The sequence below is a fragment of the Pavona decussata genome, unplaced genomic scaffold (assembly GCF_977016875.1).
Source record: "Pavona decussata unplaced genomic scaffold, jaPavDecu1.1 SCAFFOLD_94, whole genome shotgun sequence".
NCBI lineage: Eukaryota > Metazoa > Cnidaria > Anthozoa > Scleractinia > Agariciidae > Pavona > Pavona decussata.
The window spans coordinates 2,006,216-2,029,690 of NW_028145511.1; the positions used below are offsets into that span (position 1 = coordinate 2,006,216).

General features: G+C 37.8%; 1 protein-coding gene and 1 long non-coding RNA gene across 4 annotated transcripts; one reads left to right on the plus strand and one right to left on the minus strand.

The window, feature by feature from the left end:
* Positions 1-48: 48 nt before the first annotated feature.
* Positions 49-22,183, minus strand: LOC146473351 (uncharacterized). Of its 3 annotated transcripts, none has more exons than XM_085118605.1 (12): positions 21,981-22,182; positions 21,093-21,893; positions 19,573-19,807; positions 19,116-19,291; positions 17,797-18,027; positions 16,764-16,969; positions 15,136-15,670; positions 14,416-14,767; positions 13,967-14,182; positions 3,196-3,584; positions 2,387-2,657; positions 49-1,443 (listed from the first exon to the last, which is right to left on the minus strand). In XM_085118605.1, the coding sequence occupies exons 1-11, from the start codon at positions 22,140-22,142 to the stop codon at positions 2,388-2,390; spliced, it is 3,573 nt and encodes a 1,190-aa protein (XP_084974731.1). In that variant the 5' UTR covers positions 22,143-22,182; the 3' UTR covers positions 49-1,443; position 2,387. The 3 variants fall into 3 exon arrangements, with proteins under 3 accessions (XP_084974731.1, XP_084974730.1, XP_084974732.1); XM_085118604.1 differs by having other exon boundaries at positions 49-1,707; XM_085118606.1 differs by lacking the exon at positions 49-1,443 and having other exon boundaries at positions 1,814-2,657; positions 13,967-13,988; positions 14,025-14,182; positions 21,981-22,183.
* On the plus strand, positions 5,230-8,936 carry LOC146473352 (uncharacterized). The gene is made up of 2 exons (XR_014866443.1): positions 5,230-5,504; positions 7,932-8,936. It is a non-coding gene; the product is annotated as an uncharacterized LOC146473352 (long non-coding RNA).
* Positions 22,184-23,475: the final 1,292 nt, after the last annotated feature.

Genomic DNA, 23,475 nt, shown 5'->3' on the forward strand with positions numbered 1-23,475 from the left:
AATTGTTTGTTCCGGCTATAAAGATGATTTACGAGACTGACAAAAATGGCTGCCAAAGGAAATAAAACATTTTAATACCGATAGAAAATACATATAATTTTATCACACTTTTTGGTCAAAAAGACATGCATGTCGTCTACAAGGCCACTTAAATAAGTTACATCTCTACTTTGCAGTAACATAAGTAAAAAGCATGCAAAGAATATTTTTTTTCAACAATATTACAATTAATAAATTAAACTTATACTAAAGGTATACTTTTCCTTTGACTCAGTTCAAAAGAGAAGCAAGTGAACAATTTATCACTATTATATTATTCCCTGCCGATGGCATTACCTTGCTGCCATTACCTTCTCGTGCATACTTAAAGGGGCAGTATCATGGGAGATATCATGATTTGGGGCAAAAATTCACTAAATTTAAACTTAGAACACTGTGTTAATTAATTTCTAAATCGCTAATTTTAAAGAAATATTAATAGTGATTCTACTGAGACGAAAATTGAACCAAAATATAGTACAACCGATTTTTAGTTCGTTACGACAGCGAAAATTGAAAACGTCGGCCCGATGTTTTCAAATTTGAACCAATTTTTATTTTGGTCATCTGCCGGCGAAAATATTCGTGGGTAGTTTCTTTGCATTCTGATAGTCTTTTAATGAAATTTTGGTCATTATATCTTGGCTGTTATCAACCGAATAGCGTCTTTTTGATTTTTAATGTGTTACTAAAAATAGCGTGATACTGTCCCTTTAAGGACGGTTAAAAAAAAAAAAGACCGTCCTTAAAGGGACAGTATCACGCTATTTTTAGTAACACATTGAAAATCAAAAAGACGCTATTCGGTTGATAACAGCCAAGATATAATGACCAAAATTCCATTAATTCCCACTATGCGGGAAAAGCAGATCTTACTAAGGGCTAAGTATTGAAATCCAAAACGAAAACTGGGAGTAGCCACACGTTTTTCAGATATAATTAAGCAATAATATTTCTAAAAATCTTTAAAGTACATAACAATGCATGGAACTTTTTTCCCCAAATCAAAGCTTAATTATCTCTGAAAAACGCGTGGTTACCCCCCCCCCCCCCCAATTTTCTTTGTGATTTTCAACAGTCCTTGCTAAGATCTTGTTTCCCCCATAGACATAAATCGCGCAAAAATACCTTTGAATTAGTAGGCATCATCCTTAAGAAATTAGAGCCCCAGAGGCGCAAGACGTATGCGCATTAGCAAAAGGAGGTAACGTCCAAAATGTCCTTTAGGCGAGACCATGCCGCCGTAATACATAATACAAAACCACAGAACAATAAATATAACAAAAACAGTTTCAGACATGAAACCTACGTTACCTCTGTTACGATATTTTTCACAAAGAGATCCAGTGTCGGCCAAAGAAAACGTCTGCTGCAAACGAACTCAACAAATTATCTGTAGACAAACTAGAGGCCTGTTGACCTTCAAATAGCTACAGTAGTGTATGTAACTACATGTGCTACTCGGATTAGTCTCGATTATCCATGCTTTTAAACACTCCATAAAAATCTTCACCAGCAGTTCGCTCTGTCTAAAGGCCCGTTTCAGTTAAACGGTTTCAACATTTGCCCAACATCCGTTCAACAAAAGTTGAACGGATGTCTTCTTCTTCTTCTTCTTCTTCTTCTTCTTCTTCTTCTTCTTCTTCTTCTTCCAAGAAACCCCACCTCCTTCAAAAATGAAGATTCTTGTGAGGGGTCGTTGAAAGTAAATAAATAAATTGGCTAACAATATGCAAATTACAAATGGATAAACAAGTAAATAAATAAATAAATAAACAAACGGATGCGGTCATGAAACTAGTCCTTTTTTGAAAGAGTCCAAGTTCGGCAGGGTGGCAATATCTTCGGGTAACGAATTCCATTCCCTTATTGTACGTGGAAAAAACGAGTACTTGTAATAGTTAGTCCTTGAATATGGTACTTCGTACGCATTGAATTCAGATGCCTGCAGGCCCGTCGCATTGGGATTAACTGCGGCATTCCATTTGCTGCCACTTGGCCACTGTGCAACTTATACAACATGCAGAGTCTCATTGCTTTCCTTCTGTTGGGCAAATGTTGGATGAACGGAGTGTTCAAACGGTTTCAACGCAATTCAACATTTTCAAGAACAAAGGAAATGTTGAATCGATGTTGAATGAACCAATTTAAATTTGATTCAACACGCTTTCAATAAGCTTTCATCATCTTTTTACACTTTCAACAATGTTGAACGACCTGTTCAAATGCCCCCGACATTTGGTTTAACAGCTGTGTTAAATGCGTGTTAAAGTAAATGTTGAAACCGTTTAAACGGGCCTTAACCTGCAAGTGTTCACACTGTTAGCTATAAAATTCATATACACACCTTAAATCCAACATTTAAACTTAAAAAACTGCTTCAAATCTGGATCATCCACGTTTTTCCCATGTACGCCAGCATAAACCTGCATCAGCAGCTTGCTGTACTTGAAGGTCTTATCCAGTGTATCCACGTACTTCTCCAGTACAGTCAGACCCATCACTTTGCCAAGAGATATCATACTCGGACCAAGCCTAGGGTCATCATACTTCTCATTCTTCATCAACAAGCGAACCACTTCGCCGTGAATGTATGCATCGTCGAACGTGAGCGGCTCCTGGAATTATCAAAATGATTTGATTCAGTGCCTAGGTCCTTGATATTTGTTGTTGTCCTTTGTTTGCTTGTTTGTTTTGTGCTTTTTCCCCGAAGGAAAACAGGCCTTGGTTTGGTCCAAAAAATTAAGGTGGGTGGGGGGACTCCAGGAAAGGGTTTTCATAGTAATGATCAGAGGCGACCAGCACCATTTGCAACGTCTTACATGGTTGGTCCAGAGGACAAAAGAACGAACAACAGAACAATATCCCCAACCCTAAAAAACAATGCAGCTACAGGTTATCAGGGTCCAGTGTAAATAGAGCATTTGAAGGGTGCAGGTCTCTGAATGATCATGCTTGAATAGTTCACAAATCAAATTTAGTTCAATGGTCCTGTATAATTACGTACACGTAGGTCGTACTAACAATTTTTCAAGGTTAACAAGGTTGTTGAAACGCTAATGATTTGATTTGGTGCCACCCTGCTCTTCAGTGCCTTCTGTAATATCCTTCCGTGAAGAGTACCTGACGTACAATGCATTAGATAAGCGTCCCTACCTTGAAGGGGTATTTGCTGTAGATGTCAACAGCTTTCATGGGATCAGACTTGACCAACGAATCAGCTGATTCAATGTAAGCATCATGAACGGCAGGCGCCATAGAAATCACTTCTTCATACAGTTTGTGAGCTTCGCTGACGCAATCACCACCTTTCCGCATCAACACGCGTGCCAACCCTAGGCGTGCCTGGTGTGTCGGCTTGTTAGCCGGACCGCTTGCCTTTTGCTCAGTTGCAGGGCTAGGCTCTGTGGGTTTGTCTGGAGTTGGAGTGACAGGCGTTTTTGCACCTGTTTTCGCTGGTGGTGCTTGTTTGGTTGGAGTAGGTTGCTTCGTAGGAGAGCATGCGCCTGACTTGTGAGAAGTTGTTCTAGCTGGTGGTTTTGATGCTAGATTACAAGAAAAATTGCTATTTGCATCACAAACTTGAAATGAACACATCTTTCCTCTTTTCACTTTTAACCGTTCAAAGCAGTAGAACATGATTCTAATTTTCGCAATGGCTGATCAATGCTGTTATTCATGTTTCAAATATCGCCACTGCATCACCTCTTGCAGTTTCTTCAGGAACTTGTGTTGCTACAATTTTACCCCCAACCAACTAAATTGCTTCCTCCCCCCTCGAGAAACAGAGACCTTATACAAAACATTGCCGATAAGCCTTCTTAAGTGTCCCTGACTGAGAAAGTGGTCCAGATGTTGAAAGTAGGGGTCAACCGAATTTGATGAAACTTGCTGCAGAAGTTTGCCTTGGTGAGATATTCCAAACGCCATTTGGGTTTTGTTTTCCGACCTTTGGTTTAAAAGTTTCAGGGGGGGTCCCATTTTGAGCCTCTGAATCAGTGAAAATCCTGTTTTTGAGGGGGTATGTTTGTACTAGTATAAAAATAAACACATTAAACATACTGAATATTTTTCTGCATAGTGTTTTTCTACTATAAATACCCTTTCAGGTCGTATGTAAGGATTCAGCATCAAGGCATCTGACTGTGTGGGGCCTGGTACTAGTATTGGCCAAATTTTAAAGAGAAAATTACCACCAAAAATTGCCAAAGTTTAGCAGTTGATAATTTTTAACTGCCAACTTAGCTAAAACGGATTCTTCTGTCAAGAGTTACTCCAATGTAAGTACAACCAAAATCAACTGTGAAAAAATTGGCTCGCTAAATTTAAGGGGCTTTAGCAAAGCATTTTAGAGTCACACCCTCACAAAATTTACATATGACCAAAAGCAACAATTTAACAATCATGGTAGCTTTATTTATATTTTAACATTTCAGTTTGCTTTGTTAATGCTTACTTCACTTACAAAGTCTGTGATAAGCAATAACTGTGTGGTTAAAAACTACCTGGGACCCTTAAATTGCCTTAGAACTGGAAAATAGTATTCACAAAATCAACGTTTGTTCTACCTGAACGGGAATATTCGTACAAAGTAACTAATGGGAACTCAAATAACTAAATAGGCGGCATGATAGTTATACTGACTTTTCTTTTAAGCATAACCTTGCTTGCTTACCTTTATATCACTTTATATTAGCCATGTTTACAGTGGTAAGGCTCCTTGGCTTCGAGAGAAATGTCTCCAAGGTACTTTTTTATGTCAAGAAATAGCCATATTCCTGATAATTGACAGCACCTTACGGCCAATTCATGATGCCCGATGAACAGTTCTTGTTGTATTTGTTTACAGACAAGTCCACAGTCTAATATATGTACGGAGAATGCTTTCTCAAGCCACTGAGTTGTTAAGGCAGCTCTTTTCTTTATCCAGTGCTTTATCGAAGATTTCGATATTCAGCTCGTGATTGTGTGTAAGTAATATTATGCCCATTTTGTGTAAAAAGGCAGAGATATTCTCTTTGTCGGTACCTGCGTCCTTATAGCCATAGCCGATATTTCTACGTCCACATTTTATATTGCTGCTGTACAGTAAATGAAATGGTTGAGAAAAGATAACATCGGCCTAAGGGAGGTGACGTCATGGGTTATTCTTCGGAGCAGCCACGATCCGAGATCCGATTATACCGGAAATTGACCTGCATTCACTCTCTTTCAGACGACGTCGGGGAAATAAAGACTTCGAACGTTTGTTAGGATTCGTTATGGTAGAATACAGAGTTCTTTCTACTTTCGTTTCTCGGCGTCTGAACACTGATCTCAAGGATTTTACGTTCGATTTGAGGAAGAAACGTGGAACTATGAAAACAGTCAAGATTTGCTCAGGTAACATCGGCCTACGGGAGGTTAACATCGACCTAAAGGAGGTTAACATCGGCCTACGGGAGGTTAACATCGACCTAAGGGAGGTACGTTTTATAGCACCACGTTTGTATCGTATGTGTTATACTGGCACAATCGTACACATGGAAAGCTTATTTGCAAGCATTAAAACTTACAATCTTGCAGGAGCTTTTCTAATCATTGACCTGAGTGTGATTTCATTAATTTTATTACCAACTCATAACATCCACCTACAGGAGGTTAACATCTACCTAAGGGAGGTACAGTGGCTTACAGTGTATATTTTATAACTTATGTATCATAAAAGTCAATTCATAGGCATAGAAGCTTACTCTCTAGCAGGGAAACTCATCATAGGGAGCTTTTCTATCATTGACTTGAATTTCATAAATATTTTCATTTTTACCAACTCATAACATCCGTCTATAGGAGGTAAACATATACCTAAAGGAGGTTATGGCATTATAATAAGGAAGGATGGACTTGAAGAAAGCTTACGAATCTTAAGGGGCTTTTGAATTTCGTGTACATGCCGTTTTAGAATAAATTTATTTATAAATTATTATTATTATTATTATTATTATTATTATTATTATTGTTATTATTTGAAAAGCCTTTTAATCCCACTAGAATGAGATAAATGAGAGTTTTCTCATTTTTTTATTTACACTCATAGCATGGAATACAGTGAAATGCAATATTGTTCTCTTGTTGTTGTTGTCATTTTTTTCTTGGTTGACCCCATCAACCTGTAATTTCCACATTAGATTTTGCTAGAAGTGACTGTTTATGACTGTAGAAATGATAGATCATTTTTAAAAAATATAACCCTCAATATGTCAGAATTTATTTTAATTTAATTTGTGATCTGACTTACAAGAGGTTTGACTGTTTGACTGCTTCATTTTTTATTTGCCATTAACCAAAAAAAACATAAATACATTAAAGATGATACAAAGTATTCCTACTAAACTATTTACAAGATGAAATGTGTTAAAGGCTAGGAAGCCTATATAGAAGCCTGGGGCTTATTAACTATAGGCGTCCTGGAACTATAGGATAAACCATAGAAGTTAATGGTACTGAATGAAAATTCCAATTAATTGTTTTTAAAAGAAGAAAAAAAAAAAAGAAAAATAAAAAAGAAAAAGGTGTGTAGCTCAACAAAGAGTCAATTTAACTTAGAAAGAAGGAATTTTCTAAGTCTTTTGCCAAACTGATACTTTCACTGTTTTGAATTTCACGACTAAGCGAGTTGAAAAGCGTAGGACCTTGAAACCGAATTGAGAATTTTCGAAGATTAGTTCGACAATAAGGTATATATATAGAAAAGGTTGGAATTTCTTGTATTATAAGAATGTATCTGGCTTGCAAGAGTAAACATATCGCGAAAATAATTTGGAAGTAAGCTTCTTAAAAAAGATACATAAATTTACCTATTTGGTATAAATAAATGTCAGAGAATTTTAAAATCTCCTGTTCTTTAAAAAGAACACCAGTATGAGCATCAAAAGAAACTTTAGATATTATTCTGATTATCTTCTTTTGCAGAACAATAATCCGATTTAAATTAGACTGATATGTCGATCCCCACACAGAAACACAGTGAATTAAGTAATGGTAAACTACACTATAGTACAAGGAGTGTAAGGAGGTTTTGGGAAGGCAAAAACTAGACTTATATATAATACCTACTGATTTTGATATTTCTCTAGAAACACTAAGTATGTGAGGCTTCCATGACAAATGCTCATCGAGGATAACACCTAAAAATACTGTCTCTTTCACACGTTCAATTGCATTGCTGTCAATTTGAATAGATATATCAAGTGTTTTCCTCCTTTGGGGTGGTCTAAAAACCATAAAATTTGATTTTTTAAAGTTAATGGACAGCTTGTTTGCTCGACGCCGTTGAGTTAAATTTAAGCATTTCAGAATTCAAGATTCCAGGAAGCAAGTTAAAATCTTTGTGGGAGAAAAATATGTTTGTATCATCTGCAAAAAGAATAAAATCCACGACCTTTGACACGTTACACAGATCATTTATATAGAGTAGAAAGAGTAGGGGACCTAGTATAGAACCCTGAGGCACCCCGCACTTAGTTTCGCAAGACTCCAAACTGACACCATTAAATTCCACACATTGTTGTCTATTGCTTAGATAGCTTTCGAACCCTCTAAGTGAAGTGCCACGAACACAACAATGCTCTAATTTTGAAATCAAAATGTTATGATCAACGGTGTCAAAGGCCTTGGACAAGTCTATAAAAATACCAACTGTGCATTCCTTATTGTCAATGGCGGAAGAGATTTTGTCATATAAACAAGTAAGAGCATAAGCGCTAGCCGTGGCGTGGTGCCTGCGAAAACCATACTGATTGTCAGAGAGAATGTTATGATTATTAAGAAACCTTAGTAGACGATTGTACATTACTCTCTCATTGCTTACTACAGTACATTAACAATATTGGTTTTATTTTATTTCTTTTCAGAATGCAATACTTAAACTGCACAGACCGCTGAAGAAACAGCTACTTCAAAGACACCTATGACTCATTAATTCCACAAAAGACATTGTGTACTCAATTCATACACATAGAAGCTTACTCTTCATCAGGGAAACTTGGGATCATAAGGAGCTTTTTTATCATTGATTTGAATTTCATTTTATTTTTACCAAGTGATAACAATTCCACCTACGTATACAGGAGGTAAACATCTACCTGAGGGAGGTCATGATGTTTATAGCACCATGCAAGTATGTATTATAATAGGGAAGAATTGACTTGAAGAAAGCTTATGAATTTTAAGGGGCTTTTGCACTTCATGCACAAGGCCCTCAAATTTGGAATGACAACCCTCTTGATTTAGGTAATTCGCTTACTATCTCGAATTGTAGACAAAAACTTAAAGATTACATCCAATCAAATTGTGAATTCATGTCTTTTTGAACTCTCGTATACACGGCTTAGCTTAATTTAATATGTTATTTGTTATTTATTTAATTTTTTTTTCATTTAAGTTATTATTATTATTATTATTATTATTATCACCACTATTATTAACATTAATATTTATCTATTTATTTATTCATTTATTTATTTATTTATTTATTTATTTATTTATTTATTTGTAAACTGTAAAGTAATTGCACCATTTTGACCAATCTCCTGTATGAATTGTGCCATATAAGCCCCCCGGCTTCGGCATCTCAATATCGATTTACAGGTATTACTTATTACCATGCACTCTCTTGTACTATCATTATGAATAAAGAGCATTATATATTATATCGTCTCAGTTGTTCAATAATTATTGTATTCAAACAGAAGAGAAAAAAAAAGAGAAAAGTCCAAATTCTCCAATGCCAAAGGTACAGTGTAAATTCAGTTCAATTTCTCTACCCCAGCCAAATTCAATTCCCTTCTTCCCAGGCATGGTACATGGTCAAATGCCATGTGGGAGGGGGGGGGGGGGGGACAAGGCATTTATTTTTTGTTCAAATTTGACTTGTTCTCTAACTCATGACAAAGTTCCACCTGTGTTTAGAAGCATAGAGCTTACTTGATAACAAATGACACGTCATGAGCTTAAAACATGAAAATGAAAGCATTTAGGGGTGGTCATTTGGATCTTTTGAAAAGCACACTCAAAGGTTCATGGCATGGCTCAATTTCATTTTGACCTTTACTTGAGGTACAGATTTGTTGACTTACAAAATAATAGCTCTTTATGTCATATCTTTTTGACTCAATAGCCATAAAGGTTAGCAACCATAACTGTAATTGAATATGGATATTTGAAAGATACATTTCAATATCAGGTGAAGGATTAAGTAGAAGAAAGACCCTCAGTTATTTTTTTGGGATTTCTTTTCACAACTGCTTAAGGACGGTGCCTACTAATGGCGAAGTATTTTTGCACGGTTTATCACTATGCGGGAAAAGCAGTTCTTGGTAGCGGGTATTGAAAGCCAAATTTAAGGAAATTGGGGGTAACCACGCATTTTTTAGAGATAACCAAGCGACAATTTTTTATTATTCTAAAAAGCAGCAAAATACAAAGCAATGTGTGGTGCTTTTTTCCAAATTGAAGCTTTATTATCTCTGAAAAATGCATGATTTCCCCCCAATTTTCTTTTTGGATACCAAAATCACTTGCTAAGTTCTGCTTTCTCCGCATAGTTTTAAAGTGCACAAAAATATCCCTTTAATAGTAGGCACCACCCATAGGAAACCCGAGTATCTCCAGATGCAGAGAACGTATGCGCAGTAACAATAGTAGGCACCGTCCTTAAGTTCTAGAAAGGACTGAGAATCTTTCTTCCAATTAAACATTACTTAAAAATGTTGATCATTTTGTATCTTTGCACTCTAAGTGGTACATATATACCAATCTACACAATTTGCTGCCAGAGAGGAACAAAATTATGACCATCTGCATCCAATCCATCATTATATGGGAGATCCTCCGTCAATTAACCCTACAAACTTGAATATCAAATTTTACATAATTTTGCCACATGACAAGAGGTCAAGCTTGACAATAACAGTTCAACAACATCTGTTGTACACTATGTCTTTTGAGGAATTGATGAGTCATGGGTGTCTTTGATGTAGCAGTTTCTTCAGCGGTCTGCACAGTTTAAGTATTGCATCCTGAAAAGAAATAAAATAATACCAATATTGTTAATGTACTGTAATAAGCAGTCAAACAGTCAAACCTCTTGTAAGTGATCACAAATTAAATTAAAATTCTGACATATTAAGGGTTATATTTTTAAAAATGATCTATCATTTCAACAGTCGTAAACAGTCACTTCTAGTAAAATTTAATGTGGAAATTACAGGTTGATGGGGTCAACCAAGAAAAAACGACAACAACAACAAGAAAACAATTGCCTATAATCATCATAACAGCTATTATGCTATTTTAATGCACCTGCATTTTTTCTATTTAAACCCATAACACCTCTCACAGCAAATCTTTATGGCTGTAAAATTGTTTCATTAGATGAATATAAATGGCCCAGCATATATAGGTCAGTGTGTTGCCAAATAATAATATTGATAATAATATATTATAGTATATACCACACAAGTGAATAGTGCTTGTAGCGCACGCTGATTGGCTAGCTTGGAGGTGATTAGCCAAGTACTATTCACCTCCGAGCAACCAAAGAGAAACAAGATGGCTTCCCGTTTCGCCACGGTCACTTAAGAGGAAAATATTTCTTTAAAAAAGACGGCTATTACAAAAAATACAAAAATGGCAACAAATTTTGGTTTGACGACATTACATGGTAAGTTACTAAATCTTTCAAACCACATATTCCTAGGCGAAAAATAAAAATACCATCCATTTTTTACGAAACTGTCGAGCACTATAATTACAATGTAAACAAAGAAACATCTAATGTTTTGCAGTGTGGTTTCAACAATAGGACAAATTTCACACAACAATCGAAAAAAATACACGTGAGCAACTAAACAAGTGCCTCCAGGAGTTTTAGTTGTCTGCCAGAAAGCGAGACGGAACTTTCTACAATAAGAAATCGATTAACGCGAGGCACGCGAGATTTTAAAATTTCCCGCCATTTGTCGGTATATTGTCAAAACTAAAGTAATTTTTGGTCCACTTCTTATTCAGCTTGTGTGGTATATACTAAAACAATTATTGTTAAATATTCCATGTTATGAGTGTATAAATAAAAAAATGAGAAAACTCTCATTAATCTCATTCTAGTGAGATTAAAAGGCTTTTCAAATAATAATAATAATAATAATAATAATAATAATAATAATAATAATAATTCTTTATAGATAAATTTATTCTAAAACGGCATGTACACGAAATTCAAAAGCCCCTTAAGATTCGTAAGCTTTCTTCAAGTCCATCCTTCCTTATTATAATGCCATAACCTCCTTTAGGTATATGTTTACCTCCTATAGACGGATGTTATGAGTTGGTAAAAATGAAAATATTTATGAAATTCAAGTCAATGATAGAAAAGCTCCCTATGATGAGTTTCCCTGCTAGAGAGTAAGCTTCTATGCCTATGAATTGACTTTTATGATACATAAGTTATAAAATATACACTGTAAGCCACTGTACCTCCCTTAGGTAGATGTTAACCTCCTGTAGGTGGATGTTATGAGTTGGTAATAAAATTAATGAAATCACACTCAGGTCAATGATTAGAAAAGCTCCTGCAAGATTGTAAGTTTTAATGCTTGCAAATAAGCTTTCCATGTGTACGATTGTGCCAGTATAACACATACGATACAAACGTGGTGCTATAAAACGTACCTCCCTTAGGTCGATGTTAACCTCCCGTAGGCCGATGTTAACCTCCTTTAGGTCGATGTTAACCTCCCGTAGGCCGATGTTACCTGAGCAAATCTTGACTGTTTTCATAGTTCCACGTTTCTTCCTCAAATCGAACGTAAAATCCTTGAGATCAGTGTTCAGACGCCGAGAAACGAAAGTAGAAAGAACTCTGTATTCTACCATAACGAATCCTAACAAACGTTCGAAGTCTTTATTTCCCCGATGTCGTCTGAAAGAGAGTGAATGCAGGTCAATTTCCGGTATAATCGGATCTCGGATCGTGGCTGCTCCGAAGAATAACCCATGACGTCACCTCCCTTAGGCCGATGTTATCTTTTCTCAACCATTTCATTTACTGTACAGCAGCAATATAAAATGTGGACGTAGAAATATCGGCTATGGCTATAAGGACGCAGGTACCGACAAAGAGAATATCTCTGCCTTTTTACACAAAATGTGCATAATATTACTTACACACAATCACGAGCTGAATATCGAAATCTTCGATAAAGCACTGGATAAAGAAAAGAGCTGCCTTAACAACTCAGTGGCTTGAGAAAGCATTCTCCGTACATATATTAGACTGTGGACTTGTCTGTAAACAAATACAACAAGAACTGTTCATCGGGCATCATGAATTGGCCGTAAGGTGCTGTCAATTATCAGGAATATGGCTATTTCTTGACATAAAAAAGTACCTTGGAGACATTTCTCTCGAAGCCAAGGAGCCTTACCACTGTAAACATGGCTAATATAAAGTGATATAAAGGTAAGCAAGCAAGGTTATGCTTAAAAGAAAAGTCAGTATAACTATCATGCCGCCTATTTAGTTATTTGAGTTCCCATTAGTTACTTTGTACGAATATTCCCGTTCAGGTAGAACAAACGTTGATTTTGTGAATACTATTTTCCAGTTCTAAGGCAATTTAAGGGTCCCAGGTAGTTTTTAACCACACAGTTATTGCTTATCACAGACTTTGTAAGTGAAGTAAGCATTAACAAAGCAAACTGAAATGTTAAAATATAAATAAAGCTACCATGATTGTTAAATTGTTGCTTTTGGTCATATGTAAATTTTGTGAGGGTGTGACTCTAAAATGCTTTGCTAAAGCCCCTTAAATTTAGCGAGCCAATTTTTTCACAGTTGATTTTGGTTGTACTTACATTGGAGTAACTCTTGACAGAAGAATCCGTTTTAGCTAAGTTGGCAGTTAAAAATTATCAACTGCTAAACTTTGGCAATTTTTGGTGGTAATTTTCTCTTTAAAATTTGGCCGATACTAGTACCAGGCCCCACACAGTCAGATGCCTCGATGCTGAATCCTTACATACGACCTGAAAGGGTATTTATAGTAGAAAAACACTATGCAGAAAAATATTCAGTATGTTTAATGTGTTTATTTTTATACTAGTACAAACATACCCCCTCAAAAACAGGATTTTCACTGATTCAGAGGCCCAAAATGGGACCCCCCCTGAAACTTTTAAACCAAAGGTCGGAAAACAAAACCCAAATGGTGTTTGGAATATGTCACCAAGGCCAACTTCTGCAGCAAGTTTCATCAAATTCGGTTGACCCCTACTTCCAACACCTGGACCACTTTCTCAGTCAGGGACACTTAAAGTCTGTTTTCCTGGAGTCCACTCTGTCGATTGTAGCTCAAGTGGCAAGTATAACTTCCAGATTGAAGCTAGAAATATGAATTTCGTACACCCCACACTTAAGTCTCAAAGGTCAGTTAAGTTAAATGGAACCAAGTATATTGACGTTGTGGTAGCTAAAGTTATATTCCTCAAAAAGAATTCCATCTTCTTTTGTCTGATGTAATATTTGGGTATCTTGAGATCATTTTAATGACCCGAAATATAAACACCATGCTGAATTTGAAGGCGTAATGGTCAAGTTCACATTGAATTTCCAAGCTGATACTCAGCAATGGATCACACTGGTTATACAGCACTGTTGCTTCCTTACACAAGACAATTTAGGACAAATCAGTCTGTCTTTCTATTGTACCTAGAAATTATAAGGAAAGTCAGATAACCTGATAGTTGACGAAAATCCTTTTTTACAGATATCAAAAATATGAACTGTGTGATGAGCCACCTCAAGCAAAAATCTAAGGTAAAGTTGCACAATGGATCTTTTCTTCACCAAACTTAGGAAAGTACAAACGACAAATGTTCTACAAAATACCTGCAGTTCTACTGGCTGCTGTTGTACTGCCCCCTCTAGCAGCACCTCTCCCTGGTGCTGTACTGCCCCCTCTAGCAGCGCCTCTCCCTGGTGCACCAGCAGGCTTTGTGGGTGATGTCTTACCCCGGGCTCCTCCTGCAGGCGCCTTAGCTGCAGTAGTCGCTGCACCACGTGATGGAGTAGTACTGCCTCTGCCTCTCACTGCTGCACCACGGCCTGAAAAATAGGATACGAGGGATTTAAGAAACGACACAAAGACGACAAAGTTTGAGCAGCAGAGCATTTCAAAGGTACATACAGGCAATTTGCCACTCGACATAGCCTTATAACATCATGTATTCTATGAATTTGAAGAGCTCTCCCACTCAAAAATTGCCCTTTTCCAATAACACGAGCTACACTAACATCATTGTACTTGCAGTATACCGTACCAATGGGTGCCTCCCTACCTCTCGCCGCTGGTGCGCTCCCTCGTCCAGCTGGTGATGCTCCTTTAGTAGCTGGTGCAGCGGCTGCCTTTTGAGAAGATGCACAGGCAGCTTCTCTCTTTTCTGCCTCTTGCTTAGCTTTCCGCTCTTTGAACCACTGTTGCTCAGTTAGCTTAGCAGAAGCCTCACCACCAACAGAAGGGGATCCTTCCTGTTCAATGCTGGCTCGATAACTCAGCTCAGCATCGTGAAGAATCTGTTTGGCTTTAGCTGAGGTAGGGTCATCATTGTCATGGCAACTTAACTGCGCATCACCCAAGCGATAAAGAGCACGGCTATTGCATGGTTGAAGGGAAACAGCTTGTTGGCATGTCTGTGGATACAAAGTGACAAGGACAAGCAGTGTTATCAGTTGAACGATTACACTTGTACAATGAGTCACAAGAACATGACTGTGATCGTAAAACGGATGAGCAATAATGGCCATAATCTACAGAAAAAAGAACTGTAATCCACATTTAACATATCGCAGAAAAGGCCGGAAATACCATTTCCGAGCATCTTGTTTTCCATATTTTCCGGGTGGGTGGGTGAGGGGAGAGGGCATGCCCCCAGACCCCCCTAGTGGTGCTCGTCTTTGGCGCTCAATTTGTACCCCTCGAAAGGGGTACAAACACGCGGTTTCATTTTCTCCAGTGGCTGCAGTAAGTACATGTACTTCTTTTAGCTTGTTTTTCTCACCTTTTCTTGTAGTTCAAGAATTTGCCTTCCAGGAGGAATGTTTGAGCAGTTAAGCAAACCGGACAAATTTTCACAGAAACGAGAAATACCACTGCTCTGTTCAGCTCCTTTGTCCTTTGCTCCATCCAGCATCATCTGAAGAAGCTGAAAATGGCTCTCAAACAGGACCCACTCAACTTGGTGATACGTGTCTCCCCTGGCTACGAGATGCGACAAAACATAAGAAGCCAACATGGATGACAAGTGTAAAGCATTATCTGTGGACATCACACCACATGGTACTTTAGACATGTTCATACAAGTGCTTGCTAGCGAAGTACACCCGTGAAGCCACTGTACATTGTCAGGTCTCACCAAGTTGTTTGAAGACAGAGTTGTTTGCTGCCATTTTTCAGGATCGACATTTGTGTTATCTAAATCAGCAGTCACTTGGTTCAACAAGTATTCTACTCCTTCAGACAAATACTTAACAGCTTCCTCCTTTCTTTTGCCAGGACCATCTTTCTGCTGGCAAAGAGCCAATCCAAGATAAAATCTATAGACACAGAAGGAAAAAATATCAATCAGACAATTGACAGTCAAGATATAGGTGTAATTTTGTTTGGTCTGACATATTTACAGGTGGATACACATGTACATGTATCTATGGATACATGTATGAGACACTTTCCTGCTTGCTTACACTGTGTAGGTAAGGTGCCTTAGACCCTCATCTCTACCCAACAAGGTGTACAGTACCCCTTCCCCCAGGGGGGAGAAAGTACTCCCCTGTATAAGCTATATAGGTATGTGTGGTGTCAAAGGGTATGGTTTTTGAGCCATTTTGATCTGAAATAGGGTATAGACCCTATGCAAAAATGGCTGACATTTTAATATTCTTTTGTCTGCATTCAAATTGGCCACACTAGCCTTGTTTACGGTGAAATATTCTTTTGATTTTTCAACTCAACAACAAGCTTAGTGAGGCTAATTTGAATCCAAACAAAACAATATTAAAATGTAAGCAATTTTTGATAGGGTCTATAGGTTTTGACCATTTTGGTCTGAAAGTCTGAAAATGGGTGTGGATTCTAGAAAACAGGTTTGAAAATGGATATGAATTTTAAAGGTCAAGTCAGAAAAAGTGTACTGGAAAATTAGATATTTTGGTGCGAAAAAATAACGTCAGGGTTTGGAAGAACCAAGACGCAACCCCCCCCCCCCCCACCCCACCCCCACTACAGTGCCTACTACAACACCTTTTCATCTGAGATTGTACAAAGTTTTAGTAGACGCACAGCTGTACTGTATCAGTATTGTAGTTGTTGCTGTTAGTCCTATAAACTACATAAAAATATATTTCAAAAACGCATTAATAATTCATAAGCCAATTGACCTATCAAATGGTCGATAAAACATCACGTGCAGTGGTTTTATATCCGATAAAACCTCCTCCTTATTTTAGACATATTCTCCTCCTCCTCGGGTTTGCCTCGTCATTTTAAATCCCGATAAGACACTGCTGCTCGTGTTTTCAACATTACATATTTTTGTATGAAATACTTCAGGTCATCAAATTCAGGAGTCTTTCTTGTCCCCTGGTTCACTAATCTAGAACACTGCTTACAATACTCAGAACTTAAAATGACCTTGCTTCAATATTAGTTGGCTTCAATCCCACAGCAGCTTGCAACCGTGTCACAGCCTCTTCTGGTTTGTTTTGCAAGAGAAGCATTCTGCCGACATGCAAGTTGTACAAGTGATTGTCTACTCCATTGGACAGAGCATCTAAATACTTCATGTATGCTTTCCCAAGAGGTTCCTCTTCATTAGTGGCTGACTGGGCAGTTTTATTCTGCAGACAAGATCAAGATTTTGCATTCAGTTTAAAATCAAATATATCCACATGTTATTTCAAAATCAATCTGCAATAAAATTAGTTGAATGATGCTTGATACTATACTGCACCATACCATCAAAGAACAATACCATATATATATACTAGACTCCAAAATGGCGGCCGAAAATTCAAATAAGTTAAAATTAAAAACGTATAGCAGCACTAGAAAGAGCACTTTTATTTTAGTAACCCTGCAAAGTTTCAGCATATCAGGTGTAATATCAGCTGAGAAAATGAAAGTTGAAAATTGAAAAATTTAGAGACGTTTGTATGACTGGGGGTATGATGTATACCCCCAGTCATACAAACGTCTGTAAATTTTTCAAATTTCATCTTACATTTGTTAAGCTGATATAACACCTAATATGCTGCAACTTTGCAAGGTTACTAATAAAAGTAAAGGTGCTCTTTCCAGTGCTGGTATCAGTTTTTCATTCAGTTCAATTTTAACTCATTCAAATCTGTTGCCACCATTTTGGAGATATCAAAGACAAGAAAGTGTTTCATCTGATTTCCAAACAAGAAATGAGGCTGCAACTCATTTTTCTTTTTTCAACCCACTTACACCTGTATTGGTGTTTGGAAATTGGATGCAAACCTAAGGTTTATAATTCTTGGAGTAATTCAAAGCAAAAGTGCATCAAATTTTGATGATTAGGATCACGTTTTCAAACTGACATGGGGGTGATTTTCTTTATTTTCTCTTCATGAATTATTAACGAGTCTGAGAACTCATTATACCACGCCCATACTGTACCACTATAAATGTCAGAATTCCTTACCTGTGTGGCCTGTTTGGATTTCCATGCATACAGCTTTTGAACATAGTCAGCTCGATCGGACTGTCCTTGGTCCAAAAGATAGTGATATTCTTCATCAATTGCCTTTAGCTGAAGAGCTAGTGGAGCATTGCGTCCCGCACCGCGCATCTCGCAGATGGCCTGGATGTCATCCTCCTTTGAACTCTCTTTGGATTTCATATTGAAGTCCATTTCTTCATCATCAGTGGATTTCTGATTCAAAATATAGAGCATTTTAGTATACAGTAATAACCCGCATATAAGACCCTGGGTTTTAAGAACCTGTTAGGCTAAAATTTTCATTTTAAGCCCCCTCCACATAAGAACCTATTTAGGCTAAAATTTTAAGTTAGGTTCTTATCAGTGGGGTTGCTGCAAAAGTGTTTAGATAGAAACTGCTGAATTAAGATCATCTATTTAAAAGTAACTTGACATACAGGTAACTTTTTTTCTTTCAAGCTTAAGTACCATGTTGTATGTCTATTGTGTTTGCCATTCAAATAATTCCCCAAATATATGTTTTGCTAACTAAAGGACATATGCTGTACCTACACTGAACTGCCTATAGGCACTGCTCTATGGTACAAATAAACGATTTATACTGTATTATGAGATGATATTTAGCATATTCAGATAAAATTCATATGAAAATATAAGAACCTATTTTTAGAACCTTGGTAGCCTAAATTTGCTTTAAGCACCATTTTATATAAGAACCTATTTAGGCTAAATTGAAAATTTCAGGTTCTTATACATGGGCTATTACTGTACCAAGAAAAATTCAAAATGTACATGAGGAACCTAACCTGTACCATCTGTTACAGCTGATAACCCTTGAAAAACCTTGATTTTACAGGCGACCTGGATGGTCATTTAATTCACTCAGAAAGCAACAAGGTTATTACAGGTGTGAAGCCCTCCAACAGGCTTTTATTCCGAATGCTTTCTTAATGGAAGAATACTTGAAGCTGAGTTTGCGTTATGCGTCAAAACCACTGCTTGCCTTGAATAGCTGTAGCTAACTGCGAGCAGTGCTTATCTTCTCTTTGTATGTGTTTAAATCTTTAATAAACTTGAACTTTGAAACTTGAGTTTTGTGGGGCTTCTTTTAAGGTATGTAGATTTACAATAATGTAAATTTCGTATTTTGTGCTATAGTGACAGCAAATTAGCACAGCATATTTTAAGTGTATATGACAGATTTTTTTTTTTCATTTGCCTGATTGAATCTTCATGCTACATGTAAATTATATGCACTTATTACAAAACATTGATTTCCCAAATGTGAAAAACACACTTACAGAAGGTTTGATCCCATACAAATCCTGCACATAATGCTGTTCCTCCAAAACTTGCCCCAACTGAAAGTGAAGATCAGCTTTTTTGGGAGACAGCTTGATGGCTGTAGCAAGCCACTCAGCAGCCATCTCAAGGTACCTCAGGGGTGAAACGTCCCCATCATAATGACCTGCATTTCCTGAAAATTTGTGACAGCATAAGAAAAAAAATGTGATAAACTTAATAGCAGGCATCTATATAGCATTACTCCACAAAATATCAATACCCCTGCCACAAAGGACTCTTTAGTTTTGATCCCTGAACCCCCCTCCTTCTTAAATTCCACTTAAGCTTCTTACATGTACTTCCTTAAAAAAACATTGCCTTTTAATGCCCTTCTTCCCTGGGAATTTCTAATGACAACCTGTGAGGGAAGTATGGATACTTTTTAGGAACCACATATTACGTATATTATCTCACCATGTTGAGGCAGGACCTTGAAGCACTCCTTAACTTGTTCATTAGCTGTCATTACCAACTTGTCAACAGACTTCTCACTTGTGTCTTGTTGTAATTTCTTCTCCCATGCTCTGATCTCAGCTTTGTGCTTTGTTGCTGTGTTGGGGTGCTTGGTTGTACACATGTATGTCTTGTGCTCCTCCAGTTCAGCAGTTCTAACAGGACGATTGCAATCTGGGCAACCTTTACAAGCCTCCTACAAAATACAGTCAATTAAAACTGTCATCAATAGCAAATTCAATTTGAAAGATTAGAATAAAGGGCTCACTTACATTAGGAGTGCCAGAGATAAAGGGCTCAATTACATCAGGAGTGCCAGAGTATTTACACTCCTTGGAACAAGACTGTCGTGACAGTCGTTGTTATGAGTGCAAATTTGTGTCATAAATTATCAAAATTGGAACAGGGATGGACAAGTCATGAGATTACTGGCATTTCATCAATGTGGCCCAGATTCATTTCCCAGACTCAGTGTCATGTGGATTGAGTTTGTTGTTGGTTCGACCTCATCCTCATTCCAAGAGGTTTTACTCCAAGTACTCTTGACTAGCTTTCCTCTCTCCGAAAAAAAAAATGGTTTGGAAGTTACTAGACTACTACATAGTTATGTGAGTCACTCTCATTAGAATAAAAACTTCCATCACAGACAAAAAAATATACAAGGTATGAGACACTTGACAAAACAAACCCAAGCACCCCTTCCCCCTTAATTGAAGTTGAAGGTACCAAAGAATAAAACATGGTTTTGCTTGGAGCACCAAAAGTTTTCCATGGTCAACTTTTCTACAGGGGGGAGGGGGTGTAAGGTGTCTAAGCTCCTTGTCTTAGGATGTGGGTTTGACAAGTCCTATACGTACTCAATCTTTTTCTCAAAAAATGAAAGGTCTATGTGCTGTGACAATTGTTTAATGTATACAGGGTCGAACCTCTTTATTACGGACTCTAAGGGGACAGGGATAAGAGTCCGCATTATAGAGTTGTCCGTTTTAGAGAGGTAGGCTTTATATGGATTTCAGTCTCTCAGGGACCAAGTGAACTGTCCGTAATAGAGAGGTGTCCGTAGTTTTGAGTGTTATGCAACTTGTCACACAATGACATCATTATGAAAACAGTTAAGAACATTTGGTCTTGTTATATACCTAGACTTTCACACAACAAAACAAGCATTGTGATTGGTTGATTCACGGTCACGTGCCCCTGATCAAATACAAATAAATGCCGACCGGGATACAATTCTGCAGTTGTTGCCCTCTCAGTTCTTTGTTTGTTTGTTTTGCTGTGCTTGTTGAAGGGAAAGTCTAAGTATATAGCAAAGCACTTAATGTATGGTCCCTCGGGAAACTAGTTAGTTTTGTTTTCCCTCAAGTCGTCTCGCGAAACATCAGGACTCTCGGGAACACAAAACTAAACTGTTTCCCTCTGGATCATACATTAAGTGTATAATGTAGCACTACCCTAAGTTAAAGGTGCCATCATCTAACCTTTGATTTTTCTTCCAATTCCTTTGCTGGAACCAGCTCCTCCGATTTCTCCACCACAACTGGTCTGAACTCACACTGCTTCAAATGAGGGCCAAGGTCACACAACTTCCATGTCACGTTACATCCCCAGTGTTTATAAACACAGAACACCGTTTGAGAAGACAGCTCCTTGTCCAAGTCATATTCATCGGTACGCCAGCCGTCAGCAAGTGGTGACCCGTCCAATGGGTCCTGCTTCGAGGTTCGAGTTAGCTCATCGATGCAGCTCTTGCAAAACACATGCTTTGGATCGCTATTTTTGATCGATTTAGGCCGGTAGAGGATACCTAAACAAACGAGGCAAGTAAATTTCGACTGTTCTTTTTCGTCTGAAAACTTAATCGGCCTTGGAAGCTTAAATCGTGAAATTAACAGCGTGTAGTTTTGTTTATTGCTCCCGTCTGGAGACGTAACTTCTATCTCCACCACCGTGTCCCCATAGTTCAAAACAATGGTTTCTTTCGATTCCCCGCCGTTTACTTTCACCGCAGTCTTTTTATCTGCAACAACAGGTGTCACCTCAACAGAAGAACAACTCAAAGGAACGCTGGTTAAAAAGTTAGTGACGCTAGAAGAGAAATTTGGACAAAGATTTGTGACAACAGAAAGTTTGAGATCGGTGAGCGAAGCATCACTTGCAGAAAGCCGCGTAGCATGAATGAAATAATTCTTGATTGTGCTACCATCTTCTGCTGTAACTTCTATTTTTATAGATGTCACTTCACCTTCTTTCAGAGGAACTGTTTTTCCACCGCCACTTCCCTTTACAAACAAAAAATACTAGTAAACAACTAATGACTGAATACCTCCCGAGATTTGGCGGGAAGGTAACAAGATTTTACTACTTACCGAAATCGAGTACGAAGCCCCTGAATCACTAGTTAGTGGTTCGATTTTAATTTGTTTGACATCGCTTCCAAGTGTTACCGAGTATTCAGTGGTGTTCGGGTGGAATTTCGGCGTTAGTTTTCCAGGAGAAATCGAGAGCTTTTCCAAGTCAGCGTTGTCCATGTTGCCATGCACGAAATGCAAGAGGCTTAATGGATGATGCCTGGGGCCTGGGAAACGGCGATTACCCCGTAACGCAACCGAGGCCTTAATTGCGTGACCTCAGGGTACCTATGTAGAATCTCGGTGAAAATTGCCAAAGAAGGCGAAACTATATTTCTGAAATATTCTCTAATCCTAAGATGCGAGAATTCTTACATAAGTACCTTATTTTGTTTAATCATGAAAACTGCCAGGTTAGTTTCACGCATTTTACGCCGGATTGGCGGGAAAAAATGGAATGTTCAGCACATGCAGGAACCATAATCGGGGATGGAGACCGTAACGAGATGCCATTTTTACTTGTGGGCTTGTCCCCATGTGTTGTGCCAAAAAATCTATTTTTAGAATTGAGCGCGTGCGCGCACGCGTGTAAATGGCCAGGATCGCGCGTGGAGAAATTGAATTTTTTTTCTACTCGTTCAAAATGGCGTCCACATTTTAAAATCCTGCCAGGGAATATCTCCTCGGTGCCCACATTTAAGGAATTCGACTCTCACAACGAAGAGGTAACAATTGAAAGAAGACGGGGGAAGTTGGAATAAAAGCATTCATTGATCACATGACTCTCACAGTAAAGTTAAAAAGGCGCCAAAACGGTGGCGCTGCGTGCGTTGCTACAGACGTATGAATAAAAAAAAGCTTACACTTTATGAATATGTACTCAGACACGTAACTTTACTGATTTTTTTCTCAGCTGCTTTCTGTCACTTTTGCCAGTACGATATGGTTCAGATAGTACCCGAAAAATGTCTAAAGTTCAGTTATTTGTTGTTGGAGAAAATCTAAACAGTTGTGGAAAGTTATGCTACAAAGTTGTTATGCAGTTTTCGCAACCTCCATATTGAGCTCTGTCAGCTTTCGCTGTTTTCTTGCTCATGTCGAACTGGAAAAAGAGCTTTTTGCTGCTTGGATCAAGTTTTGTGGCCATGCAAAGGAGGACTCAGGCATGATAAGGTATGGCTCATTCTTTACTTAAGACCCCCCGCGAATTTAAAACTTTCTATCCTTGAAATCAGTGTTTTTTAAATCCCCAGAGTGGCCATAAGTTTGTAATAGTGGTCACGTGTTTGATGACGTCACAATTGCGCTCAAAACAACTTGTCAGATGGGGCAAGAATGGTTCATTGCAATTGTGACTCAGAGCTTAACTATGTCTGTTTCTAGCTTTTATTGTATATAGTAACTGAATCTGTCCTGAATGGCATAGGTTTTGGTTTTATTAAAAAATTATTAGAAAGTTTAATAAGTCACAAGACCTCTTTTGTTAAATAATCCGGTAACGAAATATTGAAGT